This window comes from Callithrix jacchus, chromosome 17 (genome assembly GCF_049354715.1).
Source record: "Callithrix jacchus isolate 240 chromosome 17, calJac240_pri, whole genome shotgun sequence".
NCBI classification, from domain to species: Eukaryota; Metazoa; Chordata; class Mammalia; order Primates; family Cebidae; genus Callithrix; species Callithrix jacchus.
Genome location: NC_133518.1, coordinates 43,210,539 through 43,228,581, shown reverse-complemented (window position 1 = coordinate 43,228,581; position 18,043 = coordinate 43,210,539). Strand labels below are relative to the sequence as shown.

Sequence of the window (18,043 nt, the reverse complement as noted above, 5' to 3'; positions counted from 1 at the left end):
CACGTCACTGAATTGGCCTGTGTGTTTTGCTTATATAACTCTTCTGAAAGTACCTTCTGTTTTAGGGAAGCCAATTTTCAGCCATACTTTTTTAAGGGAAATTTTGCAGGGTAAATTAGCCTGGCTGGGTCTGAGCTCTTTATTCTTGGATACCTTGTTGGAGATCAGAAGGATATTAAGATATGGACGTTCTTACTGCTCTTCTTCTTCTAGGTAAAGTGTAACTTTGAAATTTCCCCATTTCTGTAGAAATGGAGTTTAATTGCTCCCTTTATTTAATTGCTTTATTGGTTGCTGATTATTATGCTATAAGAAAAGGCACTAATTCATAACACACAGGTTTACGCTTACATAACTCTTATGTTCTTATTCTTATCATAAAATACATGGGCTTTTGTTCTTTACCATTTCTTTTTACTTATTTTTGAAGACCAAATTAGCACATATGATTATTTTAAGTAACATATTTGAGGCAACCAATGTAACTTGGTTTTCTCATGCTTTAAGAGTAAGGCTTTATTGTCTGAAATGATATCTTTTATTTGGTCTTGTTCGTAGCTTTTTTTCTGATGTTTGAGTGTGAAAAAGAAATGGCCCAGGTTACAATTCAAAACTCAGATTGCTTAAATAAAGATCTTCCTCTGGATACAGAAAGTATGTAGTGAATCCACATATATTTATTAAGTGCTTATGTGTGTTTGACATTTTTCTGCACTATGGAGGTGGAAGTAGTAAGGAATACAGAAGAGACTGAGATACTGTTTGTAGCTTCTCAAAATACATTCATCTTAAATGCTGCTAGTGACTTGCTGTATGATAATAGTCTTTAATAAAAATAATTCCATTTATGTTTTCAAGTCCTTAGTGATTTGTGTTAGAAGGTGAGACATTCTGAAATTCCTGATGTTTGAATTGTAGAAGGGAACAGGCAAGGCAGAGATATTTTTAGTTATTGCAGTTAAAATACATACAAGTGGAAAAATAACTTCAAATTAAAAGACTCCTTTAGTGCAACAAGGAAAGACTGTCAGGATGTGAAGACTTAGGAATCATGAGTTATGTTTCTGCTTTTTGTGCTCTTTTGTAATCACTCACTCCCCTCCTTGGCCCCTGCATTTCCTTAATGCTGATTTTATGCTCACTTCTTCATGTTCTGACCAGCATTTCCAAAATGGCGGCGTGACAGGAGCTCGCAGGCTCTAGAGTAGTAGTTTGAATGTCAGCTTCCCTGCTAAGCGATTGTGTGTCCTGTTCCTCCTTCTGTAAAATAGAGTTAATTATTGCTGCTTTGCAAGGTTGATGTGAGAACAGAGATGCTGTGGGAAAACCCTTGGCTCGTGGAAGCATAGCCGACATAAACCTTTTAAGTAAATCAGTGCAGTTTCATCATAGTGTACCATCATCAGAAACCAGGGCTCCTGGTGTTCTGGTAGTTGCCAGAGCTTATGTTACTTCAGCCACTTGGTGGGGAAAGCTTTTGAAATAGATCACACATGTATTTGTTTTTAAGCAAAGTGCATTGGCCATGATGGGGTTAATTTATACTAAGCACATGGCACCCATTTCTGGGGTTTTCCTCTTGGGCAAGCCCCCGATTGGCCAGAGCAGGTTCAGAGGCAATGCTGAGGGTGAACTGGAGATTCAGATTCCCAGTGGAAAAAGAGGAAAAGTGGAGGGCTAACCTGTAAAAATGAGAGCGAGGGTTGTTGTCAATATCTGAAGGGCCCTCTCTGCAAGAGGAGGTGAACATGGAGAAATATTTCAGTTAAGCATATGGTAGAACTTCCTGAAAATCAATGCCATGCAGAGGTGCAATAGATAGTGTTCCCTCTATCACACAGATAGTGAGTCTGCAGGCTCTGGAGGGCTGCTCTTTGAAGAGAAGCATATTGGTCAGATCGTTGAGTCTGATCCCATTTAAAGTCTCTTTAAACGCTGAGGTTTTCTGAATTTTATCTTTTCTCATTGATCCAGTGCCATGAGTATGTGACATTTTATTCTTTAGTGACTGTGCTTTAGTTTCCACTGTGTGTTAGGCCCTGAGTTTAATCCCTCAAGGGCCCCAGGGAGCTGTTTGTCCAGTGGAGAAGAATCACAAGTAGACACCCTGGAAAACCGGGTGCTGTGTGCTGGGACAGGTGAGAGGCAGCAGCACAGTGGGGTTGGAAAGAAAGTGGGCTCTAGAGCCAGAATGCCTGGATCAAATCCCTGTCCTGCCACATACCAGCTATGTGACCTCAGGAAACTTATTTACCCACTCTGTGCCAGAAGGGACAATGATAGTTCCATTTCATAGGGTTGCCAAAGGATTCAGCAAGCTAATATTTATAAAACACCTGGACCAGTACCTGGCACCTAGTAATCACTACATATGTGTTTGTTAAGTCAAATGAATTCGAGATCGTTTATGGAAGGGTAGTGTGAGAGACTAGAGCACATAAACCCAATCCAGCTTGGAGTTGGGGAAGACCCCCCTAAAAGAGATGGCATCTGAGTTCATCCTTTAAGGAAGGCAGGAGTGGTCAAGGAGGCAGCTGAGTACAGGTGCTCCTGGCCAAATGTGCAAAGGCAGAGTGAGAGAGAGCAGGCCTGGGTGAGTCACCTGTAGGTAGCTTTGAAATTGGAACGAAGTCTGGGACCTACCTCCTATTACTGCACTATATCCCGAAGGTTGTGAGGAGCCACCGAAGCAGGGAAGGCGCCAACAGATTTGTGTCTTGGAAAGACTGCAGTCCAGCATGGTGTTTTCCAAAGTACCTTCATCAGAATCACCTGGGAAGCTTGTCAAAATGCGTGTTCTCAAACCAAAAAAAGTACATTCTGTGCCCTTCCTTATAGAATCAGTCTTGGTGGTAGTGGAATCCAGAAATCTACATCTTTAACAAGACCTCTGGGTGAGTCTAATGCACACAAAATCTAAGCACTCCAGAGGCTGGTGAAAAGGTGATACTGGGGGGCACCTCAGAGACTGTTTTGCTCATCTAGTAACAAGCTGAGGGTGGCCCCGATGAAGGTATTGACCCTGAAAGGAAGAATCAAAGCCAAGAGACGTCATGGTAGTGCTGTGGAACTCTATAGCTCACTGGGTGGTGTCATGGAGCCAGGATGATGGGGAATGGGGGACTCTCTCATGGCACCCAGGAGTCCGGCTCGGATAGTTCAGTAGATAACTTCATTCATGCATGCCTTCATTCACATAACTGTCTCATCTCCTTCTGGGATAAGTCTGCCAAAGGTGGAAGTAAATTCTTAGAACACAGACTGGGAGGTCAACCATGCAGGGCTAGTGGCTCCCTGGGTCTGAAGAGAGAGGCCAAGGGAAAGTGCCCCAAGCAAGAGGGCCCAGGCAGCAGGACAGGTGGGGGCAGAGCAGGAAGGAGACCAGGATGGGAGGAGTCATTGAAGGGCATGGACATCACTGGAGGTATCCAGCGAGCCCCGTGGATGCAGTGTCCTGCCCAAGAGTGGACCTCAGGGTCTGAGGCTTATGAAAGAACCTGTCAGAAGCCACCATTTGGGGACTTTGTATCCCTTCTGCTGCAGTCCTGGCTTCCAGAGGACCAGGGCTCCTTGGAGCATGTGGAAACTGCTCCAGGCCAACAGCCTGTGGACTTGTTTTGTTTGGCCCAACCCCTGTTTTTAGATTTTAAATTTTATTTACCAATGTTTTAAAACTAGGCAATTTCATATAAACGTCCATCCCCTCTTTGAAAATCCAGACCCTCCAGCAACCTGGCCCACAGTGCATTACAGAGACTGCTAGCAGGAGCCGGGCAGCTAAGTCAGGGCTGCCTCCCTGGGCAGGGGGGGTGCTCTCCTGTTCACCACAGCACCCACCTGCCTAGTCCCTGTCAGCTCCTGAATTTGTGCCCTGTGGTGCAGACAGAGGAGAGAGCCAGAGAAGAAAATCTGGGCAGAGAGAGGAAGAAGGGCCATGAAGGAGATAGAGCAGCAGCAGCCAGGGGGGCGCCTCAAGACAGGAGTGGTCTGGAAGCCAGGGTTAGAAGTTCTCAGGTGGGCAGCTGAGGAGGCCCCGCTTAGCCAGCTCTGTGTGTGTGAGAGAGAGTGGGGGTGGGGGAAAGAGCATGCATGTGTTTTCTATAGATTCCCTGGGAACTCTCCTACCTGCAGAGCTATCATGTTTCCTGTGACCCTGATCCCCTGTACCCCCTCCCTTTTTCTGTGCTGCTTCCGGTCTGATACCCACTAAGAAATAAAATAACGATGCTTGATAGAACGTGTGTACATTGACACAGAACTGCCTCTGAGTAGGCAAGCGAGTAGCCCTCACAGGTGCCAGGGTGCTGTGACACCTTCCTCGGTGGTTCAGACCCTCCTGTCCTCAGTCCTGCTCACTCTGGTAGATGGCCATCAGCATTTGCGGTTTCAACTCTGCGGGGACCCCCGAGGTCTGTAGTACATGGTAGTAGTGGTTCTGCTGAGGCACACATGTGGATGAAAGTAGTGGCAAGTGAGCTGCTCAGCTGTGAGGAAGCCAGGTCCTGCCACGCAGCCAGAAAGGTGGCCACCCCCTGTTCTTTGTCCTGTGTAGGTTCAATGGAGAAAAGCCACAGAGTGATATGTTTGAATCCGGAGATTCATGAAATCTTAGTGTGCTTCACGGAAAAGGTTTGGGGATATGCAAGCCCTTACGATGCCCAGAGTCTAACGTATTGTGTCCTCTATTCTAAAAGTCCCAATGCACTTCCTCCTGGGCTTTTATTTTGTTGAGCTGGAGACAAAAAGTATGAGAAACTGAAAACGAAGGTTTACATTTTTAACCTAAGAGTTCTGTCACATCACCATCTCATCTTTGTGACCAAAGTTTTAAATTTTGTATTTTTATTAATTTTGGTCCTTTTCTTAAAGATTTTACTTTATGTTTGATTTCTAGGAGTTTTAATTTGCTTGTCCTCAGAATGCTTTACATCCAGCTGCCACATAGAGTTAAATCTCTGCGGGTGAAAAAATAACTGCCATAGATGAGTGACAAAATTACATCTGACAAATTAGCTATCGTCACAATTTCTTAAACTCATGTTGTAGATGCATTGGAAGGGGGAGGTGAGAGTATCATGTAGCAGATTCTTCTGCAAGCTGAGTATGGACACATTTATGTCTGTGGGTCGTTTCTAGCTTTCTTTTAGGGTGTAATTAGATAAGGACTCCCTCTCTCCTTCCCTTCCTCCCTCCATCCTTCTTTCCTTCCCTCCTTTCTTTTCTCTTTCCTTTCCTCCCTCCCTCCTTTCTTCTTAGTTACTGATCTTAAAGAAGTTCTAGCCAATAATGAGATGAGGTGATAGAGGTATCTGCTTAAAGATGTTTACTGCAGCACCATTTATAATAAGAAACAAAGGAGAAGGCAGCCGATGTGTACAACAGCAACTTCTCCATTACTTCGTGACCACATAGACCTATCTCTGTTGGCTTGGAAGGTTGTGCATAATATATTAAACTAAAAAAATATGGTACCTTTATGGGAGGAGGGGAGAGAGAAAAGGTGTATGCGCGTGTGTGTGCGCCTGTGTGTGTGTGTCTTGAGTCAGAAGGAGCCAATACTAAATAGAAAGCATCAGTAAAAGTATTCAGTGAATTCAGGAGAGTGCCTGTAGATCTCCAAGACCCACTGAAGAGATGAACAGAATAGAAAGCTGCAGGATTCGAGGCTGTACCCACTGCAGGGTGAGTGTGGGGCCAGCTGGAGACTCACAGGCGGAGTGTGTGCCTGCTGAGCTAAGCCTCCCAGCGCAGACCCCACTCACTCCCTGTTGTCTTGGCAACAGGGCTCTGGCCCCGTGCTGATGACATTAAAAGGAGGAAGTCCAACTTGAAGTGAGTGCTGATCAGAGGTAGAGCCCTGTCATATACTAGCAGCCCCACCTTGCGAGAGGGAAGAAAGAGGCTGATGTAAAAGAGGCTGCAAAGGGCAGAATCTGAATCCTGTCCATGAGGGTAAAGTAAGGCAGGCACCTGGGAGAGAGCTCTGGGACTGCCTAACCATCCTGCCCTTCCCACCATGCTGCCCTCCTGCCAGTGTTGCTGCCACACACACTGCAGATGTGCTCTGTGCCTCAGAGCCGCAGTTCAGGGGTGGGCTTGCATGGGAGAGGATGGGGAGGTGGCTGGGATGCATGGCCCCTCTCTAGGATTTATCTGGCTGGAGCTTCGGCATCACCTCTTGCCTCTCTTTGCCCTTCTCTTTTCCCCATGTCATCTGAGGGGCTGGACTCCACTAGCCAGGGGTCTGCCCCTCCCCACCAACCCTAGGTATCCACCAGAGGGTGGGGCAGCTCTTGTGGGATGTCCAGATGCCTGAGAGTGCAGGTCCCACCCTGGGCCACATTCTCTCTATCCTTGAGGTGCCTCCCCAAGGACATAGACAGATGACCAGCCTGGCTGTCTCTTTTGAGCCTTTACACAGAAGGCAGATGACCCACCCACCTTCAAGGACACCTTGCTGGTTTGGTGGCCTCAGTGGGGCGCAGACCTTTGAGACACAAGAAACTTACTTGCTTCTCTTGGGGAGAGAGAACAAGTCCTTGGGCCTGAGTGACTGTCCGTCACCATTCCCACCAGAGCAGGGACAGAAGCACATGCTTAGCTTCTGGCAGGGCACACAGCTACTCAAATACACTGAAATATTCCTTGTAGGGTTCTCTGGGTAGTAGGATTTATGGGTGATAAATCCTTTTCTTTTTATACTTTAGTGTTGAATGACTATTTTAGGATGAACTCATGTTTATATGAAATCTAAAGATCCCTTTTCATTTTGAAAAAAGAAAATGTGTTCATCTCTTCTTAAGTGTTGAAATTGAAAACCTGTTCCATGTACATTGGGTTCTCAGCCTGAACCCGTGGACTGCTCCATTGTCCCATGGGGTTTCAGGGGTCTTATAAACCCCCAGAAGTCAAATTGAAGAGACTGTGTTTGAGGTACTCTTTCAGAGATGAGGATCAGTAGTTTTTATCAGATTCTCAAAGATAAAGGTCATAACCTTCATGACCCAAGAAGGTTAAGGAGACAGGTTCTTTTCATGGTTCTTTTCGGAGGCATGGACATCTCTTATGTCTAGTTTCTGTCTTGATTTGGAGTCTGGTGTTTGCATCATCTAATCCAATGGCCCTGTTAGGGTAAGGCCAGTTACCAGCAGCTCCCAGAAGAGTGTGGCATTTCCCGACCCCTCTGAGAGGCTGCAACTGGAGTTCAAGCTTAGTCCACAGGGTGAATCCCCCATGCCGAGCAGCAGGTGGACTTAGGTTTCAGAGGCAAATGTCATTGGAAGGGGTCAGGCAGGGAGGAGATAGGGCTTGCAAACAGCCCAGGGAGCAGAGGTCCAGCCTGATAGGATATGCCCAGCCCCGAACTCTGCTGGAGTTCTCCGGCTCCCTGAATGCTACCAGGCATATCAGAAGTACTTAATAAATTCTGACCTAATGTGGTTCACCATGTGGCAACATCAAGAATGAGAAAAACAAGAAAGCTGTGTATTGCAGCTCAAAGTGGATAGATCAAGATGGGAAAAGCAGATTCAACTGTTTGATCAGTCTTGTTTATGTAAAACCAAGTGTCTCAAAGTCTACAAAGGGCTTGACTTTTCCCATTTCACCTGTATAACATGATTCCCACTCCAGCCTTTAAATGTAGATGACGAGAGGCAGAGAACAACTGTGGGCTCTTCGTTGTGGTTCTGGTTTTCATTTGACAGTTACAATGCACTTTTAAAATTCAGTACAGAGCAGAGACAGGGTGGGCATTTAAGATAATTTAGTGGGTTGATGAGTGCTAAGGGAATTGTGGGAATGACAGACCAAATCATTATTCCTTGGCAGACCTGTGAAGGAGAGAGAATTCATCAGCCTTTTGGATTACTGGGGGGAGGAAATTGGAGAAATTAGGTGGCAGGACTGGGGGTGTTTTAGCCTACGAGGAGGCACTATCTCAGATAAGCTGAATGTATTTAAGGAAGTCAGAAAAGCTGCTAAAATAGGGGTGGCTGAGAGGGGAACAGAGATTGGCTGGTTGTGCTTTTATGAAGGGGAGGACACGGGTTCAATGTCCCTTTCAGATCCCAAGTTGAAGGAGGGAGCACTTTTTAAGAGCCTGCAAGAAACAGGAATAATCACATCCAGGGGATAGGTGTAGAAAACACCATTCATTCATTCGTTCATTCATTTATAAGACAGGGTCTCACTCTGTCACCCAGGCTGGAATGCAGTGGTATGATCAGGGCTCACTACAGCTCCGAACTCCTGGGCTCAAGCAATCCTCCTGCCTCAGTCTCCCGAATACCTGGAACTACAGGCATGCACCACCATGTCCCGCTCACTTTTTAAAAATTGAAAATAGCATTTCTTGATCCCTTACCAGAATCCATTCACAGGTGGTATCTCATCATCATCACTACCATCCTGATCTGTAGGTATCATCACCTTCATTTGACAGATGAAGGAAGTGAGGCACAGAGAGGCAGAGATACTTGTCCCCAGTCACACAGCTAGAACATGAACTCACATCCTTCTAATATGGTAGCTCATTTGCAGTCCCTAGCCCCAAGCTACTTCCCTGCATTCAGAACCATGGCAGCAGGGGCAACGGAGGACAGACTTCAGTGGAGTTCCAGGGAAGAAGTGACTATAGTCCCCTAAGGAAGTGACTAGCCCAGTCTTGAGGTCACACCCTGGAGCCCAGTGTTGAAGGCACACCCTGGAGCTAGGAAGGTAGAAAATAGATGGTGGAGCTGGACCTTGGCCCCAAGAGGTTCCTTGTTGATATAGTCAGTGGGGTGACTTATGTGGCAGCTGAGCCCAGAGCAATGGAGACAGAGCTGAGCCAGCACTTCAGCCTCATCATGCTCATGTTTACTGGGAATCTCTGGATCCCTGACACCCAACTGTAATCTGCCAGGTATCTATGTAACCAGAAGAAGGCTGACAGCCAAATCACACAAGCAGGGGGATGGTAGGAAGGAGGGGTTTGGAAGCCACCTGACTCCCACTACAGAAGTGTCTTCCACGTGGGACAGCCTATCTTTCCTGGAAAGGACCCTTATTGGCACAGCTGCCTAGAGTCAGGTCCCCATCCCTGGGCTAGTTAGCAAGGCAGGGACAGGGTCCTTGAGGAGGGACAGCCTCCACCAGGCCATGGGGTTGGCATGAGAAGGGGAGCTGCTCCCAAAGGAGGATGGGTCTGTCTCCACAGGATGAAGTAGGGAGAGATGAGCTGATCCAGGAATGGGCCCTTCATTGTGCTCCATTAAAGTCAGTTCCAAGGTACCTGCGAGGTGCTTGCATACAGCAATTTCCTAAGGCAAGAAGAAGGCCATGTATGCAGGTAGATTCCTGTCCTCGGCCCTATTCCAGGGCCTTGGTATAGGGAGGAGACCTGGAGATTAGGGATGTTGGCTTGGCACCCTCGGGGAAAGAAACTGGTGTGTGCTTGTGCAAGTCAAAGTAACTCCCAGATAATGAGCTGGCAGTAGATGCTCAGCTGTAACTTCATCTGCTATCCCTATGGGTTGTTGAGTTTCAGGGATAACTAAGGTGGCCTGAGGTTCAAAGGCTAGACAGGGGCTTGCAGCCTAGAAACCTGTGCTGTTGTGATCTGACTGTGACCTTGGCCTTTTCTCTCCTTTTTTCTATTCCATGGGGACCATCAATGGAATAAACAAACTTAAAATGTACAAATCATTATTAGATGAAACATATCTCTCCAGAAGAGTTTCTAATGTTGGCTGCTAAGCCAAATCTAGTAGATTAGGTCCTGTTTTGCTTAAGGCTGTTATTGACAACTCCTGGTGTGTTAGTCAGGACACTAGAGGGACAGAACTAATGGAATAGATAAATATATAAAGGGGAGTTTATTGAATATTAACTCACATGATTACAAGGTCCCACAATGGGCCGTCTGCAGGCTGAGAAGCAAGGAGAGCCAGTCCAAGTTCCAAAACTGAAGAACTTGGAGTCTGGTGTTTAAGGGCGGGACGCATCCAGCATGGGAGAAACACAGGCTGGGAGGCTAAGCCAGTCTCTCTCCACATTTTTCTGCCTACTTTTTATTCTAGCCACCCTGGCAACTAATCAGATTGTGCCCACCCAGATTAAGGGTGGGCCTACCTTTCCCAGCCCACGGACTCAAATGTTAATCTATTTGGGCAACACCCTCACAGACACACCCAAGATCAATGCTTTGTATTCTTCAATCCAATCAAGTTGACACTCAGTATTAACCACATTTGGTAACTTCACAATATTTCCTTTATATCCACATCTTCACTGCATCATTTCCACACCTGCACCCGCCAGCCAGCAACCAGGGAGTGCAGGGGGCCCCGTGACTGAGAAGGCTATTTTTTCCTTATGGTCCATGTGCTCTCTCCTCCTCTTTTCTTATTTAATGTCTGGCTGTTCCCCACAACTAGATTGTTAACCCATTGAGGGCAGAGAACTTGCCTGTCTTATTCCTCGAAGAATCACCAGGAGGTGCTCCATATAGGCTGGCTGGATGGAAAATGCACAAATACCGAGCTTAGCGGGTGAGCAGACCTGGGCTTACAGGCTGTGGGACCTTGGCTAACTCCCTTGACCTACCTCTGCCTAAGGTCTACTGTCTGATTGATGGTTACTCTTCCTAGGTTGAGATCCAAAGCTGGGAAAAGCAGAGAGAGGGTCAGTTTGGCTTGCATCCTAGCCATAGCTATGGGAATGTTTGCTAGTAATGCACATGGAGTCATCACTGTGCATTTGGGAAACGTGGGGAAGGGTGGTGGGAAAGGGTAGTGGGAAACGGTGGAGGGGAGGGAGCCTGCATGGGATAGCACCTGGTTGTTTTATTCATGATTCTAGGAAGTTTGTTGGTTTCTTTTGAGAGGTCCCAAGGAGATGCTTTAGAGGTCATGTTCTCTGCCATTTCTTTGAAATTGAAATAATTCAATTCTTGTCTACATCTTTACACATGAGGGTTATAGCTGTGTGAACAGGATGAAATTGATCGTAGATGAGATGAGCAGAGAAAGCCACCATAAATGAGAGGCTCATTTCTAGAGGTGGCTTACAGAAATTTGCCCTCCTACTTGGTAATCACACCACAGAGAAATTGCGTGCCCGTTGGTACAGAGTTAATTATCAATAAAAGATATCTTATATCCTGTTATTCAGGTTGGTTCTGGTGGCACAGTGGCTTCAGGGCACTCATTTAGATTCATGGGTTTTCCCATGAATACCTTACATAATGAAACTCGTTATCCTTCCATCTTTTTATCTGCCCATTATTCTTTCTGTCCCCCTACAGCCTCTTTCTGTTGCCCTGTGACATCTGAGCTGCTATCATCTGCTTGGGGTTAGCAGCGTTGTGGATTGTCCCACAGAGGCACTGGGGGGCCTGGACAAAGCCTGCTGAAATGAGCAGTGTCCCGGAGCTGTGTCTGACCCCAGCCCCTGGGTCTATCTCTCAGCTCCCTTTATCTAGATGATCAGGGCAAGCCTCAAGAGCTGATGTGGTGAGTAGCACAGCACCAGGGAAGAGGCAGCCTGCAGCCTGCGGTCTGCTCCTCCAGGCCCCTTCCCAGCCTTCCTCCCAGAGTGCAGCTCTGCCCATCGGCCCTGGTGAGGTCAACCTGACCAGGCCTTACAAGACCCAAGACGTATCCTGGGCCAGCTTGCTGACTCTCATCTGCAGTGTTTGGCTGTGCTTCACAGGTTCCCCTCTGCTCTTCTCCTCTCCCCTCCATACAGCCAGCTTCGTCAGCCTTTCGGACCCAGCTGGGTGTGTCCTTTGGGAGGCCTGTCTTGGATACCTCTCACCCCAGACTGGTTTGGTAACCCTCAGTGCTCCACATGAGGAGTCAATGATATATTTCATCAAAAGCATGAAGCGCGGTGTCTGGCTCAGTTCAGCAGGTATTTTTGGATGACCTGTTGTCTGTCAGTTGGCAGGGAATATAAATGTGAAAGAGGCACAGTCCCAGCCCTTGGGATGGCAGGGTGACAAACTGGGATCCTGCTTTGCATGTACTGTGATGTGATGATGGCATCAGGAACTGAGTAGGCTCATAGAAGGGGGATATGGGAACTGTCTGGGGATTCGGGGTGGGCTTCCTGGAGGAGGTGACCCCTAGGATCAGTTACAGTGTTGGCCGAATTTGGGGAGCAGGGGGTGAGGGTAGAGTTGCAAGCAAACAGAGGAGCAGGGGTGAGAAACATCCTGTGGGGCGGGGCGGCTCAGAGCAGCTCAGAACAGTGAGAATCAAGTTGGGGTTGGGGGTCAAGATGGAGCTGGGGAGACTTCTCCTCACAGCTTCTATGCATCAGGACCTGTTTGAATGCCTAGTACTGGGAGGGCACCCTGTGGATCGATGCTGTGTGCTAGAGACTCAGGGAGGCACAAATAGTACAGGGCGATCTCACACTCTGAACTAGTGGACAAGGTTGACAGGCCCAGATACCAGAGGAAACAGCAGACAAAATCTTTCTAGATGAAAAGTCTTATTCTGATCTTTTTCTGTGGTTTTGAAACCACTGCTTCCTTGGGTCATGGGTGAATCATTTGCACCCAGCCACCATGGTTCTCAAGTAGCAGCCACAGCAAGCCTCACCCTGGGTGCTTACAGATGAACTAGCAAACTCTAGGTACTCTAGGACACCCACGGTCCTCACCTGTGCCCCTCCATTTCTGTGTCACTCATACTACCCTGTCTCCTTAACTGCTTCTCTCCCTGGCCCAGACTCCAAGGGAGTGTGCCCACAGGCATGGCCAAGGGGCCAGGACTTGGGAGATTTCATAAAAGAACAGAGTCAAGGACTGAGGGGTGCCACCAGCCAGAAGGGCCAGGTCACTAGGAGACTGCCTTAGCACTTTTCTATATTTCCTTGCTCTCATGCTAATACCCCTGTAGTGAGTTCCCTCTGAACACCTGTTCTGTGTGTTAGCCATCCTAGCATCTTTCTTTCCACTGGAAAGAAAAGAAAGAAAGAAAGAAAGTGGCCCTAGGAGCAGCCAAGGACTGATGCTGGGTGGGAGAATCACCAGTTCTGTATCTCTGTGATTGTTGTTTTGGTAACACAAGTGACGAAGGAAAATATGCTCATTGTGAAAAAGTAAAACACACCTGGACAAGATAAAAATATAGAAATATATATTTCTATACATATAGAATACATTAATATGTGCTTACTATAAATATATACACAGTCATGCACCACATGACTTCCATCAACAACAGAACACACATATGATGATGGTGCCCTATTATAATACCGTATTTTTACTGGACTCTATGTTGAGATAGGTTTAGATACACAAGTACTTACCATTGTGTTACAACTGCCTACAATATTCAGTGCGGTAACACGCTGTTCAGGTTTGTAGCCTAGGAGCAGCAGGCTGTACCATGTAGCCTGGGCGTGTCATAAGCTCTACCATCCAGGTTTGTAGCCTAGGAGCAGCAGGCTGTACCATGTAGCCTGGGCGTCTTGTAGGCTCTACCATCTAGGTTTGTAGCCTAGGAGCAGCAGACTGTACCATGTAGCCTGGGCGTGTCGTAAGCTCTACCAACCAGGTTTGTGTAAGTGCGCTCTGTGATCTTTACACTATGACAGAATTGCCTAAGGACCATTTATCAGTGCATTCCCATTGTTAAGCAACTCGTGACTGTCCATATATGCGTGTGCGAATATATCAAACAAGTGAAAATGCTTCTTGACACCCCATTCCATCCTTCCCCAGGGGAAACCAGTGCTGTGTTAGGATGGGTAACCTTAGAGATGTTTTTTTCTATGCATTTACATAATAAGCAAATGCCTGTATAGTTACACGTTTATAGGTGTTTTTTCTTTACACAAAAAGGATTGTATCAGTATTGAGTGGCTTGGTTTATTCACTTCACTTCATTTATCTTGGATTCTTTTCCCTTCTTTTTAACTGGGATAGAACAATCTGCAGTACGGATATAACATTCTGTTCTGCTAGAGATGGATATTTAGGTTATTTCCCTGTTTTGTTATTACAAACAGCACTGCAGGGAATCTCTTTGGCCAGACATTTTTGTGTGTGGGCATTGCTATCTTTATAGATATAGAATGGATTCCAAGGCATAGAATAATGAGATTGGTGTAGTGCACATGCACCATTTTGATGGCTCCTGCCAAACACTCCTGAAAGGTGCCAATTTCCACCCTAACCTGCAATGCTTGGAAGCGTCAGGTTTCTCACACCCTTGCCAACAGTGAGTGTTATCATTAAAACATGATTTTCCAGTTTAATGTGGAAAAATTATTAATATATCCCACTGTTTGATTCATATTTCCTTATGAAAAATATCACATGGTTGTTTTAGATTTAATTATAAATAAACTTAAGCATCTCTTCATGTGTTTATTGGCCATTGATATTTATTTTTCTGTGATTAGTCTGTTCATATCCTACAATGATTTTTCAGGTGTAGGGGCTCTTATGTGCTTTGAATATTAATCATTTGTCTGTTAGGTTAGTTGCAAATATTTTTCTCTCAGTGTGTTGCTTATCTTTTATCTTTGCTTATGGCATCTGTTTGCCAAAGGGAAGTTTTAAATATTTATGTAGAAGAATTTGTAGAAGTAATTAGGGAATTTACATTGATTTACACTGGCGGTCGGTCCCTGTTTCCACTATTGTTCGTGTGTATGTATAGATATTATGGTGATTAATAAACCTTTTAGAAGTTAAATAGATCTACCAGTACACTTATTTTCATGTATTTTCCTCAATGTCTGGATGCTAAAAGTAGGACAATTACTGTGTAGGGAATTCTAGAGAATCTGTGATGCTACAAAGACATTCCCTAGGCATGGAGAGATTAGGGACCACTGAGACAGAAGCTGTCCATGGGGGATAGACATTTGGGCAGCCCCACATTTCTATTCTTACAGGTCAGCATCCAAAAGAAAAAGAGCACCTCTTTTAGTGTCTATACATCACCTCTCTCAAAGAAAGGGAGTCTTCTTGCCCCATTACTATCCTTACTGACTCTAGTCATGTGTCCACCCCTGCCAGGGGGCGAGGATACTGTGATTGACAGTCCATCCCGACCACACGTGGTGGGGAAGGATCAGCTCATTAATGGAATGAGGGTGCTAGATGGACAAGCACACCAATTACAGGACCCACACATGACACCCCGAAGATGGTGGGGAAGCTGAAGTCAAGGAGTGAGCATGAGACAGGCTTTCAACCAGCACACATGCCTTGGTCCTTGGCTGTCTTCTGTAAAGTGCTCTCATGGATTAAATGAGCAACTCTGAAGGTCCACAAAGCATAAAGCAGATGATGATAGATGGAGTATGTCAGACACCCACATCTGGCATCTAGCAGGTCCTCCAAGAGGAATGATGGTTTTCCTCCTGTTGCATTCCCTGGAATTAAAGGGCATTAGGAAGAGGTAATCAGGTCCTAAGAAGTTAGTGTGTGAGTTCTTCCTTGAACTGCCCTGAGTGAGGCCCCTTTGTCTGGGAGGCCCCCCTGGTGTTGAGTACATGGTGAGGAGAGGGTAGTGGCAGTGAGGAAGAAGCAGGACACAGTGGGGCTCAGGAAGCACTTCTCAAATGGGAAGCTGCCCCACTGAAGCACACCCTGATTCTCAGTGCAAGAGCAGCTCCTCAAAGTGAAATCCAGCCCCACGCTGGGCCGTGCAGCTGGCCTGGCACCCCCAGCAACTGTGCGTCATGACCTGCCTTGCTTCCTTTCAGTCCACCTGATCCCGGTGTCGGCAGCTAAGAATGGAGTGAGTAGCAAGAGTCGAAAGAGAATCCTGCCTGACCCTGCGACAGAGCCCCCTGTGACAGACCCCGTTTACGAAGCCCTTCTGTACTGCAACATCCCCAGCGTGGCCGAACGCAGCATGGAAGGTAGGCCTGGCTGTGCTGCCAGGACAGACACCCCTTTGGGGACTAGTTCTTCCAGCAGCATTGCAGAGATGGCCAGGACCCAAGGCCTACAGTTGCCACCAGGCTGTGCCCTTGAATGAGTTCCTGGGTCCCTGCATTCTCATCTAAAAAAATGGGAGTAACTAGCAGGACTTATGCCTGGGACTGGGGAGGATTCAGTAACCGCTCTGAACACACCACGTGGCTCACGATCAGCCCACCACAAATGTTTGCTGTGATCATGATCTCTAGTGAGACGGCAGCAAAGTAGAAAGGTGGCCTTGGCAGGCCTAGCACAGCACATTGAGACACTCTGCTTTTCAGGGAAGCCTCTTGGGACTTAGGATGTCCACAGGATGTCCTGCTGGCATCATACCACAGAAGTGAGGCAATTTCTACAAGTTTTGCTTTTCTAAAAGTGTATCCAAGCATAGTGTTGAAACCTTATTGATCTCTTTATGCCCTCTCTTGTCTCATGAAAGATTTAAAGGCGAAGTCATTGTTTCTAGTGTTTCTGTGGATCTCTCCCTGGTCTGTGCATGTAAGTGAGGCCACATTAGTAGTCATGCCTGCATTTCCCTGGCCTCCCATTGTTTCCGGGAGGCCTGGGACATAGCCAGCCTTATAAGACTATTCAGTGGCCCCTGCCTGGCATGGCAGCCAGGCCCCCTTCACTGCTCTGCCACCTCTCAGTGGCCCCTGCTGCCTCCTGCTCAGATTCCCAGCACAAGAATGGCCAGGTTATCCCCTTGGCCCCCTTCTAAACAGATAGACACCTATTGGCTGATAACTAGACAACATGCTTCTCTCTGTCTCACAGGTCATGCTCCGCATCATTTTAAGCTGGTCTCAGTGCATGTGTTCATTCGCCATGGAGACAGGTACCCACTGTATGTCATTCCCAAAACAAAGCGACCAGAAATTGACTGCACTCTGGTGGCTAACAGGTAAATTGCACTTTTTCTAAAAGTGAGTTCCAAGTATCTGTTAGATCCTGTAGGATGGAGAATGACCGGACAGGGGAGTGACCTACACTTGGTGAAGCATACTGTTGGCAGAGGCCTGAGCTCAGAGCAGTCTTGCACATGAGTGCCATTGTACAGTTGAAAAGAAAGAGGCCCACAGAGGTGGGGACACCTGTTTCCAGCAACACAGCAGATATACTGAGCCCAGGTCAATCTGAGGCTTACCCTCCCACCCTGATGCTTTTCACTTGGAGAAACAGTTGGGACACAGTACAGGGAGCACTGAGTCAAGAGTCCTCCGCCCCAGCTCACCAGAGCAGCAGACAAGTCCCTCAGTGTTCTCTGAGCCTCAGCCTCCTACCTCTACAACGGAGATCATGAGGCTCCCCATGAAGGCTTGGGGCAAGGGGTAAGTGAGATGACACAGGCAATGCACTTTAGCGATTGCAGAGGCATATATGTGTAAGAATTATTTCACCCTTTTAATTCTTCACAGGAGTAGAGACAGCCTGTTCTGCGTTGAAAGCCCTTAGGATGAAAAATAATTGAACAGAGAGTGGAAATAGTATGGAAATGTCATGGCCCTACAATTAGAGGCATAGTTAGCAATAAAATGTTGGGCTAGACCTCAGCAAATGTGTCTGGAGGCACATAACATTCTAGCAGCATTGACCGAAGGAGGTCAGGAGACGAAAGAAGTGCTCAGTGGGGAAGATGTTCTTTTGATGGAATGCTTCTGGGGTGCCAGCCTGCCCAAGGGAGGGCCAGCCTGGTGGAGCCGTGGATTGCCTCACTGCAGCCAGGGCTATTCTTTAAAAGAGGCACTTTGCAGCTCGTCTTGCAGGGCCCCGCCCTCATTCTGTCACGTGATGGCAGGATGGGGCCATTTTTGGCACTCCCGTTTGAGAGGCTCAGTTCCTAGGGACCAGTTGGCCTGGCTGCCTCTGCCCTCATTTTCCTTTGCCTAGTTCTCTTTCATTGAACATTCTGTATTTTTAGAAGTGACCTTAAATCCTTTGTGAAAAGAGGGTGGAGTATGCATATTTTGTTACTTAATATCATTTAATTAATGTAATATTTACAAACAGTAGTAGTTAACTTGTCATTACACACAGGCACTTAGAGTAAGATTGAGCAGGAATGCCAATGAAGTGGACCCTCTCTGGGCTGCTGATTCCCCCAGG

The 18,043-nt window shown here is 46.8% G+C and overlaps 1 protein-coding gene across 10 annotated transcripts in view; it reads left to right on the top strand.

The window, feature by feature from the left end:
- The window catches only part of PXYLP1 (2-phosphoxylose phosphatase 1), a 62,472-nt gene that overhangs the window by 30,377 nt on the left and 14,052 nt on the right, over positions 1–18,043 (top strand). For 8 of the 10 annotated variants that reach the window (XM_078354984.1, XM_008983745.5, XM_054246895.2 and 5 more), the window contains exons 3-4: positions 15,718–15,876; positions 16,715–16,841. In XM_078354984.1, the coding sequence (XP_078211110.1) occupies positions 15,718–15,876; positions 16,715–16,841 (286 nt within the window). Of the gene's footprint in view, positions 1–141; positions 214–15,717; positions 15,877–16,714; positions 16,842–18,043 lie in introns of those variants that run through there. The other 2 variants (XM_035277723.3, XM_054246898.2) reach the window with 1 other exon arrangement.